Below are 16,360 nucleotides of genomic sequence, written 5' to 3'. Positions count from 1 at the left end.
GGTTCAGTGGTTACCGAGATCCTAAGGGACGGACAGACAGACGGACTGATAGACATCAAAGCTACTTTGTATTATAGATATCAAAAAATATAATAATTCATCCTATTCAAAGTTTGAAAACATGTAAAACTAAATTATCTTTGTTCTTCTAGTTCTTGGTTTGTTCTTTGATTTGATAACTCTTTCAATTGATATTTCAGCTTGTCAAAGAAATCCTAAAATTAAACAATAACATTAGCATTCCATAGTAGCGAATTTTAAAAAAAATATGGTAGAATTTATGGAAATATGATGTTAAAAAGGTAGTAAGATTTTTTGTTGGTAAAGATCTCGTTCACAGCTGCAAGTATCAAAAAAGTACAAAAATAAAGATGACAGTGTTTGTGTGCTAGTGACTGAAAATTTTAGAAACAGGCAGATACTGGTAGTAAAATTGCATAGCTAAATGAATATACGTGGAGTGTGGACATATTGACAGGGGAAAATTTGTCGTCAAATTAGGTGGCTAACATGGACCTCATTTATTGGTAAGTTCGTTTATCCAGTAGGAGGGGAGGGAATAAGTTGGGGTATCGCTATTTATAGCCAACTGTGAGCATTACTTTATTACAGTACATGAAAAACTGGTGCAATTTACAAGTAATATACATCAATTACTCTATAATAAATTTCAAGAATTACATTTTTACTTCAAAAAAGTTATTTTGTTTTAATTTCAGCAGTTGATAACTTAACATAAGAAAAAAAAGTTGGAGATTTCAACGGAAATATGCAAAGACAACCAATCTGTATTAGTTTTTTTTTTGGAGAGGGTTTAAAGTAAAATATTAAAAGTGGTTAATAGTTCAACTTTGTAACGCAGAGCGCGGCAAAATTTTCCACAACCAATCCAAATATCCATAGGGTTTATTTACATGTGGGGTACCATTCTACCCAAAAAAAACATTGGCAGAGATACGGCACCAAAAATGTAACAGTTACTTTATATTATGACATTCTTTTTATGGTTAAAAATGTTTGTTTTTGAATAAAAAAAAAAGGCTTTAAAACAATGGATTTTATTGACAAGTTTAATGCATTTTTTCTTTAGGTGTCAACTCTCCCTTTAATAGTTAAATTTTGGATCATGGAAAGAAACGAAGTAGCGGATTTCGTCGTTTTTTCATAGTAGCTTTTCTTTTATTCCTTACCATGCAGGGCAATTATTGCCATTTACCTAACCTAACCTATCTAAAGCTACTTTGAAAATACGACGAAACCCGGTACTTCGTGTACTTTCCATTATCCGAAATTTGTTACCTGAACAAGATATATAAGGTATGTAAGAAGAATAATAGCAGCAACAATTGAACTAGAATATCCTAACAGCACGGTACAAGCAACATGGTTTCCCCCAACACACTCACTCCCTGCACCACCATCCTCAACATTCTCGTAGTGGTCATAAGCACCATTGTGAATGCCAACTGAGGAGGTCAGGCTGTAGCCAGTCCTGGCATCGGAAATCAGGTACGGTCGTGGATGGATGGTAGCCTGGTCATCATCAGCCAGGCCTACAGCACCTGCGGTGGTACTGCAGGGGTGTTGCATGGCGTTGCATTCTGTCTGCACGTACAGGATGAGGTAGTAGCAGGAGAAGGCTGCCAGGGCGAAGCAGAGGAGCACGTGGGAGGTTAGCCAGGGAACCAGCAGAGGTCGGAGTGGCAACACCAGACCAAGAAATAACAGCAGGTTTGTCATCAAACATATCTGAAAAAATGATAAATAAATATAGATTGTATTTTATCATTTGTTTTGGACGGACATGTAAGTAAAATTTAAAGTAATTTAAGGGCCCAAAAAAACTTCTTATTTGGAGTTTGTTTTCTGATCGGCAGTATTTTATTGCATATGCGGAGATTTTTTATTTTAAACAGATTTTCTTTTTAATTTTATTGGTCTATAATGCACAAAAGCCTAAATTCAATCCTATTTTTCGTTATTTTGCCCACTTTGTAGCACAGGTAAAAGTTTTATTTCAGTTGGACTGACAATTTTGAACTTGTTCTAATAAAGAAATTAAAGATTTTACAATTATTCATTTTACAAAAATTATTAAGAAGCAGCTTATAGGGCCTATTGATAGGCAATATTTATTTTAATTGACCAATAGTAGGCCAGTATGACGTAAATTTTCACTATAAAGATTCATTAGTAATATTACAATTATCTTATTATACTTACTCCATAGACAGAGAGGCAGACTTGATGTAGAATATCCGTGGTAAATGTGGAAAATCCAGGTCCAAAGTCATGACCGTGAAGACCTATATGTCATCAAGAAATGGATAAGGTACAGGGATCACAAGGGATAAGACAATGGCTGATAAGTTGATTTACATCCCAAATAATGATACACAAATTACCCATCCTGTAGATTATAAATAATGGTTGAAACGTTTGGATTCTAAACTTAATTAACAAACCTATCAAAATTAAATAGAAGTCCCAAAAGTTATTAAGCCATAGAATAAATTTTTTTTTAGAAAACTTTGGGGACTAATGTAATAAACAGCCCAATGTCCACTCTCTCCCTGGATAAGGTATGTACCGGATATATGGCAGGGGCAGGGTTTCGGATCCGCATATTTTTGAGTCCAAGGATCCTTGGACTCAAAAAAATGCGGAAAAAATGGAAAAATCTACCTAAATTTATATAAAATCTCAGACATTCTCTTGATGAGAGCCTATCTTTAAGGTTTAGGTTCAGACTTGAAAATTAAAAGTATTTTTGACTTCGAATTAAAGAATAAAATTTTTTTTGAAAAAGGGATAGTTTCACGAAGTGCATTTAAAAAAAAATAGTGAACTGTAAGTTTTTTCTATTTTAAATAACGTAGTAGTGCATAATATAAAGTTATTGATTAAAATTAGGAGATTTTACCAGGGATTTTCCTTAAAAAATGAGTTTTTCATTTTTATTTTCAACTTCGTTGCGTGTTATTTGATAGAAATGATTGTGATAAAGAATTTTAACATTGACCTGACCAAACTTTTTTTATTTGACAATATCTAAAAGAGTTAGTGATTTGCAACATAAATTACATGAGAATGGTCTTTTTATATATATATATATATATGTTGTATGGTTAGTTGGTATTTCCGCTTGAGATAATGTGTATATTGTAAGGAAACCGGATGGTTTTCTTTATTTTTTTAATAATAATCTATAGAAAACCTGTCCTATAGTGAACCGGACGGTATTTTTTATGTTTTTTAAGTAACTTGTCCCAAGGGGAACCCCTGTTAAATTTTTTTATAACTCTTGTGAAATATGTGGAAAAAGATTATCTAAAATTGGTGTTTTGGCTATACATATTTGGAAAAAAATAGACCATTCTCATGTAATTTATGTGGCAAATCTCTTTAACTTTTTTCGATATTGTCAAATAAAAAAAGTTTGGTCTGGTCAATGTTAAAAATTCTTTAACATATAATCATATCTATCCAATGCCTAATATATTCTACTAAGACATATAAAAGTTCACTACTCTAAGTACCTTAACTCTTTAAATACACTTCATAGAACTATCCCTTTGGTGATTTTATTTTTATTGTCAAGGATCCGGATCCGGATCCGCACTGTTCAAATTTTGAGGATCCGGATCCGCATATAATCAATGCGGATCCGAAACCCTGGGCAGGGGTAACATAATGAGCACACATACATATGTTTATAATTGGGTTTTAATGTATATTTATTTGGTAGTTTTATAGACAGTTTTTTACAGAAAGAAAAATGGGAAATTATAATGTATTCCGGTATTAATGCTAAATTCGTATTTTTTTCTTTAGAAAATTTATAAAAGATATGATTTAACAGAAGTTGGGGTTTGGGATGTAGAGTTATATCAGGAAACTCAATTATAGGGGGGGGGGGGGAGGGCTGGTCAAATTTTACGAATATTATTGTGAGAAATAATTGCTTATGTTTGATTCATCTTTCTTTTAAAGTAATGAAAAATGGATTTATTTTTACTTGGATCTTACACTAGATTATCACATATTCTAATAAAATAAAACTTGTAGTTGGTTAAAACAACGACCCCCTTTCCTCCTACTAGATGAACGAACTACCCAATAAGTGATGCCCATGTTGGCAACCTAAATTGACGACAATTTTTTCCCCTGTCATAATATCGACGTATATTCTATATCCATTGTCCCGGCCGGTACTTATCCGTTTCTATTCCTGCCTAGTACAGAGAGCAGAGCCACAGCTATGGCAGTTCCATAGACAGAAACCAGGAGGACAGTGTCCCCTCGAGTTAGGGACGTACACCCCATTCCAGCCACCTGAATAGTAGCTCAAGTCACACATTAGATAATAGTTATTCATTGCATCGTATTATAAACAGCTTTCCGAGGATATTAAAATGAAAAATTAAAAAACTATAAACTTAAAACTAGTTTTGTTTGCCTCGAGTTAACAAAACTGGTATCAAAGTTATGATTTTTATTTTAATATACATGGAAAAGTGTCTATAATGCTTAATATTGTTTTTTCAGCATAGCTGAAATTCAGCAGATATTATTCGGTTTCGAAGCCATACTGAAAAATAAAATCTTGTAAGACTTTTAGGTTCTGATTATTTTTTGGCTTTAATATTTTGTTTGTATTTTTTGTAGGCACAATGTAATAAGCGAAGCATCTCTATAATCAAGTCTAAAAATTCCAGTACTTCCTATTTAACATATCCTATTTAACGACATACATTTACATCAAATTTGTATTCGAAATAATAATCTGTTCCTATGATATTAGAAATTCAGTTCTTCTATATTTGTTAGTTTGATTCGCTTTTATGGATGTTTCCATCCTTGTAAAATAAATTTTTTGACTAAGATAAAATATATCATTACATTTAATCTTAGAAGAAAATGCTTTAAAAATATTTCAAAACTTATGTTTGTAAAACTTACCCTAAAGTCACTTTTTAATTCTTATTTTCATATTTAACTATATTTAATTTTTTTATACATAACATTAGTATTTAAAACTTTCAAAACATTTGAATATCTTTTTGTGAACTAATATACACTTTTGTGCAAAACTTTCTCCATACTATGATACTACATCTTATTAAGGACAATTTGAGCCCCATACACAAATCACACACACATACACACACACACACACACACACACTCACACACACTATGGTTCACAATAATAATTGCAGATTTCCCCAAAAGTTTCCCAAGTAAAATTCATTTTACAACTGAGCATTTGAAGAAAGGTTGGAAAGTCGTCTTTGACAAAATATTTTTTCTGTTGAGAAAAATCCGAAATGACATGGGAAGAAATATTGAATAAACTAAACGTGGATATTATGACAGGGAAAAAATTGTTGTCAATTAAAATATAGGTTGATAACATGGTAATCACTTATTGATCAGTTCGTTCATCCAGTAATGAGGATGGGATAAATGGCGTTGATGGGAAAGATCGGTATTTTAGCCAGCTACAAATTTCACCTCATTAGAGTACATGATTATCTGGTGTAAGATCCAAGCAATAATACATCCATTGATATGACATGGGTTACAACATCCATAAAATCAATTATTTGTTACTGGAAAAGGATGTTTTCAAATCCACTCAAAGATAATTGGAGGGTGTCAAAAAATGTCATGTGATAGTAATTTTTTTTTGAAACACCTTGCGCATTTCTTGAAAAATTTCTGTGCTCGCGCTATAATGTAAAATTGTAGAGCCGCTGTGCTCCAAATATTATGAATGTGCTATAATTGATAGTCAAATTACTAAATAAGATTATCTATAAATATAATTTATGCGGCTGTGAGTTAGATTTAGATATAATTATCTCAGCTTCGCCTTTGTGTATGTAGCTTTCCTTGTTTTATAAATATATGATGAATTTTTATAATTGAGAATTGTTTATGTCAAAATTGAAGATTTAATCATTGCCCAAGGCCATACAATGACCGTTAGCTGCGCACAGCAGGTGGTCAGTTGACCCAATGCGCGCACACGCACACTAGGGGTCAACACACGCACACTAGGACAAAACACACACACACACGCACTAGGTCAACTCACACACACACACTACTGCGCTCAGGTCAACCATATATTCTCACTTTAGTTTTGCTTTGATAATGGAGTTATCACATTCTGACAGCTATATTAAGCCTTACGCCAACTCAAGTGCTGCGTTTTCAAATGTTCCATTTGAAGTACATAGAAATGCTGTTTTCAATAGTTTTGTTAATGATATGTTTGTTGATGAGCCTGGCGGTGGTTTTATGGAAAAAATTAAGATGTTTAAAGTGAGTATATGATGAATATATGATATCGATGAAATCTTAAATTTTTCATAAATTTATTTATAAATTTATACTTCTTTTTTTTTCTTTGACATTAGAGCTATTATATTACCAAATATCCGTCTGTTTTTCCGTCTGTCAGCTTCATCTAGTTGGAAACTTTTCTTTCTATTTTCTTGACACCTATTCAAGATAGACGGCTAAATACAGGTACTGCTCTGAAAAGCATAAGGTTTTCATAATTTCTTTAAAGATAGAATGCGTATAAACTATACAAAACATTTATCCGTCCTATTGTATGTCAGGCTCACTTTTTTCCACAACTATTGTATGTTTAAAGTTAGGTTAGGTTAAGTAAGGTTTCAGAGAGCCCAGTACGGTTAGAACTCTCCACTGAACCCTCAAACACATAAGGGGACGGGACTATCAGTGGTCGACTTGTTAGGACGGCGAGATAGTTTGCGTGGATAAGTCTACCATTACATTACCCCCCTAGAAAAAAGAACCCATAAGACTTAGGGTGGGTTCATATCGGAATTAGACAAAGCGGGGATATGCAACAGATAAAATTAACCTTAAAAACATTTCTGACCGAAAAAGAATTTTAAAAAATTGAGTTATAGAACACGACCACTTAAAAATATAATTCATTACTTATTAGTATGCAAAGACGACATTCAACAAAATTTTTGAATCAGAACTATGGCTTCATGGTGCTCCCTGGAAAGGCCTTGAGGAGCTGAATCAGGAACTTTTGTCCGTTTCAAAATATCTCGTTCCTAGCCTTAGAAATCACTAAAAAACCAAAATTTTTAAAGGTTTATTGAGAACTATCCAATTTGTAGAGGTTTTTTAGATTTTCTCAGGCTAGGAACGAGATTTTTTGAAACGGTCAAAAGTTCCTGACTCAGCTCCTCAAGGCATTTCCAGGGAGCACCATGAAGCCATAGTTCTGATTCAGTAAATTTTTGACTCCCATTTACAAATAGCTATACAATTGAATGTCTGGTCGTCAGCGGTTTTAAGACTTAGGATAAATTTTAAATCATCCAGAGGTGTATTATATCTATATAAATTGAGTGCAGATCCCCGCTTTGGCCTCAGAAAAAAAATGTCCAAAATCGACCCACTCTAATAAGTATTGTGTTTAATCGTCTGTTTGTCTGTCATACTCACTTTTCTTTACTTTTGTTCTTTATATTTTCATCATTGTTTTTTTTTGTAATAGTGAACCAAAGAAAAGTATTATACTGTTAATTGATTTTAGGTTAGGTCAAGTTAGGGTGCAGAGAGCCAAGCATTGTTAGAGCTCCTAGATTTAAAAAAAATAAGTAGGGGGATTATTTATTAATCTATTCGTAAGTTCGGTTCAGTCCTTGAATTAACTCCAAAATATGAAAAAGCAAAGTGCTATTCAATTCATTTATTTTAGTTTCGAGAAACAAACGAAGCATTTTCCAACATTGTAAAGGCATCCATAACTTCTGTTCTTATTGGAATTGGATACAGGTTCAAATTTTTTTTTCAAATCCGATCCATTTCCGCTGGATTAAAACCGGTTCTGGGTAAAATTGATAAAAACAAATATTAATATTTGGTACTATAGACAATTTTCTATGGATACAATAATAAAAATCAAAGATCCCTGTTTTGTTGGCCCTGGTAGTCGGAAAAGCAAACAGTTTTAATAATAGAGTGGCAGTGCAACAGATGTCTAAATTAATAGATAAATGTTCTAAAATTGCGTCAAATGCAGGATTCTTGAAATTGACTCATGTACATTTAAGACCCAATTATTTAGAGTTTTTACAACTACAATTTCTAAGCATCTTAGGCTTAACAATTTTTATATAACAGAGCTATTAAGATTTTTAAAAAATATCCTATAGCTATGTTAAAATTTATTAAATCACGAAACCTCATTTATATATAATAATAAAAATCTTATGTTTTAGCTTATATGTGCTTGGAATAATCCATGCCGTTTACCCTCTACCTGGCCATGATAATGGGCGTATTTTTCCTATCTATGTAAAGGTAAGTTTACCCTCTACCATGATAATGGATGTATTATTCCTATCTATGTAAAGGTAAGTTTACCCTCTACTATGATAATGGGCGTATTTTTCCTATCTATGTAAAGGTAAGTTTACCCTCTACCATGATAATGGATGTATTATTCCTATCTATGTAAAGGTAAGTTTACCCTCTACCATGATAATGGATGTATTTTTCCTATCTATGTAAAGGTAAGTTTACCCTCTACCATGATAATGGATGTATTATTCCTATCTATGTAAAGGTAAGTTTACCCTCTACTATGATAATGGGCGTATTTTTTCTATCTATGTAAAGGTAAGTTTACCCTCTACCATGATAATTGATGTATTTTTCCTATCTATGTAAAGGTAAGTTTACCCTCTACCATGATAAAGGATGTATTATTCCTATCTATGTAAAGGTAAGTTTACCCTCTACCATGATAATAGAGGTATTATTCCCATCTATGTAAAGGTAAGTTTACCCTCTACCATGATAATAGATGTATTATTCCTATCTATGTAAAGGTAAGTTTACCCTCTACCATGATAATGGATGTATTATTCCTATCTATGTAAAGGTAAGTATACCCTCTACCATGATAATGAATGTATTATTCCCATCTATGTAAAGGTAAGTTTACCCTCTACCATGATAATGGATGTATTATTCCTATCTATGTAAAGGTAAATTTACCCTCTACCATGATAATGGACGTATTTTTCCTATCTATGTAAAGGTAAGTTTACCCTCTACCATGATAATGGATGTATTATTTCTATCTATGTAAAGGTAAGTTTACCATCTACCATGATAATGGATGTATTATTCCTATCTATGTAAAGGTAAGTTTACCCTCTACCATGATAATGGATGTATTATTCCTATCTATGTAAAGGTAAGTTTACCCTCTACCATGATAATGGATGTATTATTCTTATCTATGTAAAGGTAAGTTTACCCTCTACCATGATAATGGATGTATTATTCCTATCTATGTAAAGGTAAGTTTACCCTCTACCATGATAATGGATGTATTTTTCCTATCTATGTAAAGGTAAGTTTACCCTCTACCATGATAATGGATGTATTATTCTTATCTATGTAAAGGTAAGTTTACCCTCTACCATGATAATGGATGTATTATTCCTATCTATGTAAAGGTAAGTTTACCCTCTACCATGATAATGGATGTATTATTCCTATCTATGTAAAGGTAAGTTTACCCTCTACTATGATAATAGAGGTATTTTTCCTATCTATGTAAAGGTAAGTTTACCCTCTACCATGATAATGGATGTATAATTCCTATCTATGTAAAGGTAAGTTTACCCTCTACCTGGCCATGATAATGGACATATTATTCCTATCTATTGTAAAGGTAAGTTTACCCTCTACTATGATAAAAGAGGTATTTTTCCTATCTATGTAAAGGTAAGTTTACCCTCTACCATGATAATGTAATAAAAAGACTTTAATATTTAGGAGCATTACACAGAAGAAACATCACAAAATCTGTTTGATCCTTACAGGTATAATAATAGCTATTTATTGCATCGTATTATAGACAGCTTTCCTCGGATAGTAGAATGAAAAATGAATGAAAGTTTAAAACCGGTATTATTAGAACTGAGGGGCTGGAGGCCCTGTCAAATGATGCTCTTCAAGTAAATGCACTATATGTTATTTACCTTTTTCGACATTTTTTCCAAAATCACTCTGTATTGTATTTTATTGATTTATTTTAAATAAATGTCTAAGCAAATATATATGTTTATTGTATAACCCAGACAACTATATGGCCCAAGTGGTGGGGACCTTTTTCGTCTGCTTGCATATTGCTGTCTGTTCTTTTGAAGCGACTTGGCAGCGGTCATCATGGATAAAATTTTTCATGCTTCAGTTTCTCTCATGTGTCGCATGGTATGCTCGGGTACCTGGTTGGATATTTGACTGGCCTACCTGTGGGAGGAGGACTCATACTCGCCATCACAAGCGCCATACTCTTCGAGATGCTTGAGAATACTAATCTCATCATTTTTCTATTCAGGTAAGTTTTCCTCCAAGGATCTAAAGGGATAAAACTGTAGCCGTTAAATTAATGTACATACCCAATGATGAAATGAATCACAAAATTACCCCTTCTGTAGATTACAGTTAGTTGTTGAAACGTTTTGACACTCAACTTAATGAACTAACCAATCAAATTTAAATAAAAGTCTCAAAGTTGTTGAGCCAATCAATAACTTTGTGGGCTAGTGCAATAAACAGCCATTTGTTCCCTTCTTTTCTGATATCCTTATATTTGTCTGCAGCAAATGATCTTACTAACCGTTATGGTTCTTCTTCAAACTTTTGAACCTTATCTGGATCTACAAGAAGCTTCACTGTAAAGGAAAACCATATCGGTCTTGTAGTAAGCAAGATCTTAAGAGACAAGCATACGACAGACAGAAAACTGTTCCTTTTATACAAGAATTTAAAATAAACGATGTCTAACTAACCTTCTATAAAGCTTAAGATCTCGGTAACCGTTGAACCAATTAGGCCAGGGGCGAAACCAGCAGTAAAAAACAAAGTAGCTGGATGTGTATCTCCCTGTTATAAATAATTCGCAAAACAATAATCAGAAGTCTATCTCAAGATGAATTACTCTTAAATATTTTCTGGGGGACTGACGTACGGACGGACAGACAGACAAAGTAATTTAAAGACCATATCCTAAACTTCACAGTAAACTAATAACTTAGGGAGAACTCTGGGACAAGTGAGCTGTACATGGGTGACAGCAGGATCAACGTGGTCGGTGACGTCATCAGCTGTGCCTGTGGCTACACTCTGGCACATGTAGGCACTAACATTCTGGGACCCTGGTTTCCACTGGCGGCTTTCATTGCCTCGGAGCTAATTCTTGCCGCAACTATCAGGTAAATTTTGACAAAAGTAAAGCTCTGTTTTAGTCAAATTTTCTTGGCTCTAGAAATATTTTCTTGAAAATGAAATGGATATGAAATATTGGTACTACGTCAAACACTAGATACGTCAAACAGTAGATGCGACAAACGCTAGACAGACAAATAGTAGATGCGTCAAACGCTAGACAGACAAACAATAGATGCGTCAAACACTAGACTACGACAAACAGTAGAATTTTCAATTTCGCGACAAACAGTAGAATTTTTAAAGTGCGACAAACACTAGAAGCGACATACGCTAGAATTTAGACTTAAAAAATATTCAAAGATTTTTTCGTTTATAAATACTAAATTTATATTACTATCAATGCAGGGACCTAAAGGGATAAGATATTGGCCGAAAATGTACATCCCCTATAGCATAAAATTAACGGTTAAAACGTTTGAACACTCAACTTATTAAACCAACCAATCAAATTCATTAAAGTACCAAAAGTTGGTTAGCCAACGAATAAGAAAACTTTTGACCCCCCCCCCTCAACCTCATTTTTTATTTTAGTATATTTTAAAATATTTTTTTTGGGGGGGGGGAGTAATTTTTTTAGGGCGAAATATCTGGGGAGGGTGGTGGTACCCTCAACCAAAATAGTTATAATCCTTCCCATGACCTATGAGAATCTACCCTGTTAAGGAGAATTCGATCGGTTCAGCATTTAGCGAGATCCTGCAGTATAGAAAAACAAACATCCTTTTACTTTTTATAAAGATTAATTCTAGCGTTTGTCGTATCTATTGTTTGTCGCCTTTAGAAAAAATCTAGCGTTTGTCATATTCTAGTCTTTGTCGCATTCTAGCGTTTGTCGTATCTAGCGTATGTCGTGTCTAGGGTTTGTCTGTCTACTGTTTGTCGCATCTACTGTTTGACGTATCTAGGGTTTGACGTAGTACCGAAATATTATACATAGATATTATGACAGGGAAAAAATTTAGGTTGCTAACATTGACATTACTTATTGGTCAGTTCATTAATTTAGCAGGAGGAGAGGGGATGGAGTAAAGGTAGTAGATGTGGGGATTGTTATTTTAGCCAGCTTTATGTTTCACTTTATTAGAGTACATGATAATCTGGTGTAAGATCCAAGTAATAATAAATCCATTGTTTAAGGGATGGAATGATTTTAATGGGCTTACAATTGCTGGCTCCAAGTGAGATGATCAAAGAGTGGCAACTGAATGGTATTCCAGAAGAGTTCAGGTAATTATCCTGTTATATGAAGTATTAAGGTTTTTTGTTTGTAGCTTACGATTTCGATAATTGTACTGATAGGGATATATTTACATTTTCAGGATAGATATGCTACTCTTATAACATTCTACCTTGTTGTCTTAGGGAGCATTATTCTAAAAATCAAATGTATAGGTTTATTGTATCATAAGTTTTTAGAGGAACAACCCAGGGAGGGAGGGGACGTTGGGCTGTTTAATACACTAGTCCCAAAAAGTTTTAAAATAACAACTTTGGGGACTTTCATTGAATTTTGATTGGTTGAAGTGTCCAAACGTTTTATCTACTAATAATTGTAATTTACAGAATGGATAATTTTGTGTATAACCAATACAATGGGGATGTACATTAATTTATCGGCCATTCTCATATCATTTAGATCCCTGGGAAATGCTTTAATCATAAAATTATCAGTGTTTTTTTACTTTTCAGGGAAGATAATGGATTAAGCAACAAGATGAATAGAATTAGCAAATTATTTCATGATAAAAATCTAAGTGAAAGACTTAATTCTCTTTTAATATTGTTGGAGGACAGAGAATCAAATTTAAAGTATCTCTTTTAGTTTTAAAAAAAGATAGATATAATAAATAATAAATTTTGGATATTGGAAAGAAAACGAAGTAACGAGTTTCTTTTCTCCTATTCCTAGTCCCTGTGGGGGGCTCTAACCTTGCGAAGCCTATATCCTATCCCTGCAGGGCAATCATCAACATTTACCTAACCTAAAATAATCTATGAAAAGCTACTGTGAAAATACGACAAAACCGCTACTTTGTTTTCTTTCAATGAACGTATTTTGTTAAAGAAGCAAATGATTTTTTTTAAATGCTTTAATATTGATGTAATATATATAATGACAATTTATAATTTGTGTTTAGATTTTTAGAAATCTAACTTAAATTTCTTGTTCTCTAATATTAAATATTATTTTAATAAATTTGTATTATCATTTGTACTTTGTATGTAAAATTTCCTGGTAAAATTGCAGTTTACAAGAATGGATATAATATTGCTTGGCTTTTACACCAGATTTTCATGTTCTCTAATAAAGTGAAACTTGCAGCTGGATAAAATGATGATATGAGAAAATTGAGCTGTTAATAGTACACTGAAAATGACGCATAAAAATTTTAGCATTACATACAGATCAACAAACCAATTGAGTGATAGAAAAAACTCAAATTAGAATCTACAAAAATTATTACAACGTCTATAATAGCCGCTGCTGAGGATAGTTTTTTTTTATTGCATCGTATTATAGACAGCTTTCAGCAGATATTATAAATTATAAAATTAAACCAAATTTGTTTAATTTTTGTTTTGATATTTGTAGAAAATGTAAGTAACACAATGATATAAATTATTTTTCAGTATTCGACTTGGAACTGGTTCTAATCCAGCGGATATTAATTGGTTTCAAAAACATTCTGAAAAACACAATAATTAACAATATAATTTTTATTTCCGTCCAAACATAACAGTTAGATTAAGTAATTATGAGCATTAATAAAGTTAAAAGTTATAACAACTTGGTTTAATACTTAATATTATAATATAAAAAAGGTGTATTTTTTTTTTCATCAAAACTGTGAATTTGACAGCCTCATTGAATTTCATGGGAGTGAATATGACAGTAAAACTGTGTTTATGACAGCAGTAAAGGTGTGATTTTGACAGTGGATAAAAAATATTGCCAAAAAAACAACTAAGACGAAATTGACAAAAACACGCCCACTTTTTGTCAAAAACACAGTGGCTGTATTTTTGCTAGTGGTAAAAGTTACAGCACCCCTTCTAGATATGCCATTAGAAATAAGCCAACTATGTCTCATAGCAGCCGAGAAAATCACTTTTCTTCTGAAGGACCGGACGCACTATGACATACAACGTGAGTTAAGGAGAACTTCTGCGCAGTACTAAAAAAGAGCTGGATTTAACTACCCTATCCTATTATATAAAGCTGTAAGGTTTTTTGTTTTAATCTAACGTCCAAATCGATTCTACTTTTCAGAGAAGCTTTATACATATCTTAGGGTAGTTTTAGGCTATTTTTCTGACCTCCCCTCGACCTACAGCTTCCAATGAATAGATTTTATATGCCAGGGGCGCAGCTGTTGAAATAGAATAACAGCTGAACATTGTCTTATTCCATAATTGATTTAAAGACCACTTGAATTAAAGGCTCGGTTCATTGGTGGGGAACCTAAAGGGGGACAAAGGAGTTTTATGAAGAGGTATTTGAAATCTCAGAAATACTGGTGTAGCCTGGGACGGGAGGGAGGGAAATTTAAATCCCTAGTCTGAGGAAAATTTCAACCAATAAGAGCTCAGTGTTATAAAAAAGTCTTATTTTTAATATTTATAATTTATATCATATTAAAAATACATACTAAAAAGTAAGAAAATATTACCATTAAATTTAAGTTTCATTTACAATAAACTAATTTTTATTAAATAAATTTTTTACGCGCAACCAATGAGAGTTGAGTAAGAGTTTAGTCACATGATCAATTCAACCAATGAGAGATCAATAATTCAAATTCTTTGGTACCAGAAGGTGACTATGACAGGGTGAAGGGGGGAGGGAGAAGGGAGAAATTTCACTTAAGAGGGGGATCACAGAGGGGAAGGGGAACATATTCTCTACACAATTAATACTAGAAGCTTAGATCCTCAATTCCTTATTTGACGAACATGAACATAAAGCATGAAAAATCCGACTATACAATTGGTTATAAGGTGAACATATTTCAGTATAATATGGCTATTAATTTTTCATATAATTCTTATATTAAGTCAGCTAAAAATAGTGAATTTCTCGGGATAAAGTTTGCTTTTTGGAAATTTTATACTAAAAAATTTAGTCCTTTGTATGATTAGATAAGTAATATGTTACCAAATAAAAACAAAAGTCTACGTCTGCTAGATATTCCTTTTAAATTTGGACGGCTGTGTTTGTCGTGTTGACAATCTAGAATAATAAATCTAATGGCACAGTATAGGAAGGGGTGTGGAGGGAAGGAATGACCTCAAAATGAGAGGTGGGAGGAAGGAGGGAGAGTGGTAAAGGGGGTAGGGATGAGGTATGAAGGGATGGGGTCACAGCGAATGGAGAGAGGGGAAAGGGGCTAGGGGATTTAAAGTAACGAATTTTAAATTTTCAGTCGGATGAAATCTTTTCCTTGGGTGCGCTGAAATAGTGAATTATTTTAAGCAATTTTAACAATTTTTTATGAAGTGTCAGTGCTAGTGTTATATATTATAATGCTTAATAGTGGAATAAACAAAATTTATTAAAAATCGAAAGGAATGTATGTTTTTTGATGATAAAAATCTTTAATTTTGAAAAAATGGCTCTGTTTTTATTTATGGATGAAAGGTTTTAATTTATCATAAAATAGCATTAAACATGCCAACAACAGATAATAAGCTTCTGAATACGGGAACTATGTTATTAATGCCGTTCACGAGATCTTCGAGGAGGAAAGGACGAAAATTTTCTTGTTTTGGTTTTGAATTTCTAGCGATACTTAAATAACAGGATGTCTGACTGTCGGCTAAGATCTCGTAGACGGCTAGACCGTTCGTTCCGTAATATTAGTTTTATTAAAGGGCGATTTATCTTGGGAGGGTGGTGGTACCCTTCCCCCTAAATAGTTATAAACCTTGCCATGACTTACATAAAGCTTACTAAATTGTGAAGGAGAACCATATTGGTTCTGCGGTTAGCGAGATCCTTCGGTACACATACTTACAAATCCTGTTTACTTTATTATGAGAACTAGTTG

At 32.9% G+C, this 16,360-nt stretch overlaps 2 protein-coding genes across 2 annotated transcripts; one reads left to right on the top strand and one right to left on the bottom strand.

The window, feature by feature from the left end:
* Positions 1-5,148, bottom strand: LOC145316413 (uncharacterized). The gene is made up of 5 exons (XM_080156883.1): positions 4,963-5,148; positions 4,236-4,335; positions 2,224-2,306; positions 1,300-1,749; positions 1-215 (listed from the first exon to the last, which is right to left on the bottom strand). Exons 2-5 carry the CDS (start codon positions 4,324-4,326, stop codon positions 135-137), a joined length of 705 nt encoding a protein of 234 aa, XP_080013009.1. The 5' UTR covers positions 4,327-4,335; positions 4,963-5,148; the 3' UTR covers positions 1-134.
* Positions 5,149-6,141: 993 nt separating this feature from the next.
* On the top strand, positions 6,142-13,527 carry LOC145316412 (uncharacterized). The gene is made up of 8 exons (XM_080156882.1): positions 6,142-6,332; positions 7,762-7,838; positions 8,285-8,366; positions 9,855-9,901; positions 10,273-10,419; positions 11,120-11,296; positions 12,450-12,539; positions 13,002-13,527. Exons 1-8 carry the CDS (start codon positions 6,162-6,164, stop codon positions 13,132-13,134), a joined length of 924 nt encoding a protein of 307 aa, XP_080013008.1. The 5' UTR covers positions 6,142-6,161; the 3' UTR covers positions 13,135-13,527.
* The last annotated feature ends 2,833 nt before the right edge of the window (positions 13,528-16,360 follow it).

This window comes from Acartia tonsa, chromosome 4 (assembly GCF_053477335.1).
Source record: "Acartia tonsa isolate MP-2025a chromosome 4, ASM5347733v1, whole genome shotgun sequence".
NCBI lineage: Eukaryota > Metazoa > Arthropoda > Copepoda > Calanoida > Acartiidae > Acartia > Acartia tonsa.
This window is presented reverse-complemented; position numbering and strand designations above follow the sequence as displayed.

Excerpts from the sequence above, each read along its gene's own strand:
- LOC145316412 (XM_080156882.1), top strand. The coding sequence starts at position 6,162 with ATGGAGTTATCACATTCTGACAGCTATATTAAGCCTTACGCCAACTCA. Across the intron at positions 10,420-11,119 it reads CTCATCATTTTTCTATTCAG|GGAGAACTCTGGGACAAGTG; the intron begins GTAAGTTTTCCT and ends CTAATAACTTAG. Across the intron at positions 12,540-13,001 it reads GGTATTCCAGAAGAGTTCAG|GGAAGATAATGGATTAAGCA; the intron begins GTAATTATCCTG and ends TTTACTTTTCAG.
- LOC145316413 (XM_080156883.1), bottom strand. The coding sequence starts at position 4,326 with ATGGGGTGTACGTCCCTAACTCGAGGGGACACTGTCCTCCTGGTTTCT. Across the intron at positions 1,750-2,223 it reads TCTGCCTCTCTGTCTATGGA|ATATGTTTGATGACAAACCT; the intron begins GTAAGTATAATA and ends TCATTTTTTCAG. Across the intron at positions 216-1,299 it reads ACCTTATATATCTTGTTCAG|GATTTCTTTGACAAGCTGAA; the intron begins GTAACAAATTTC and ends GTTTAATTTTAG.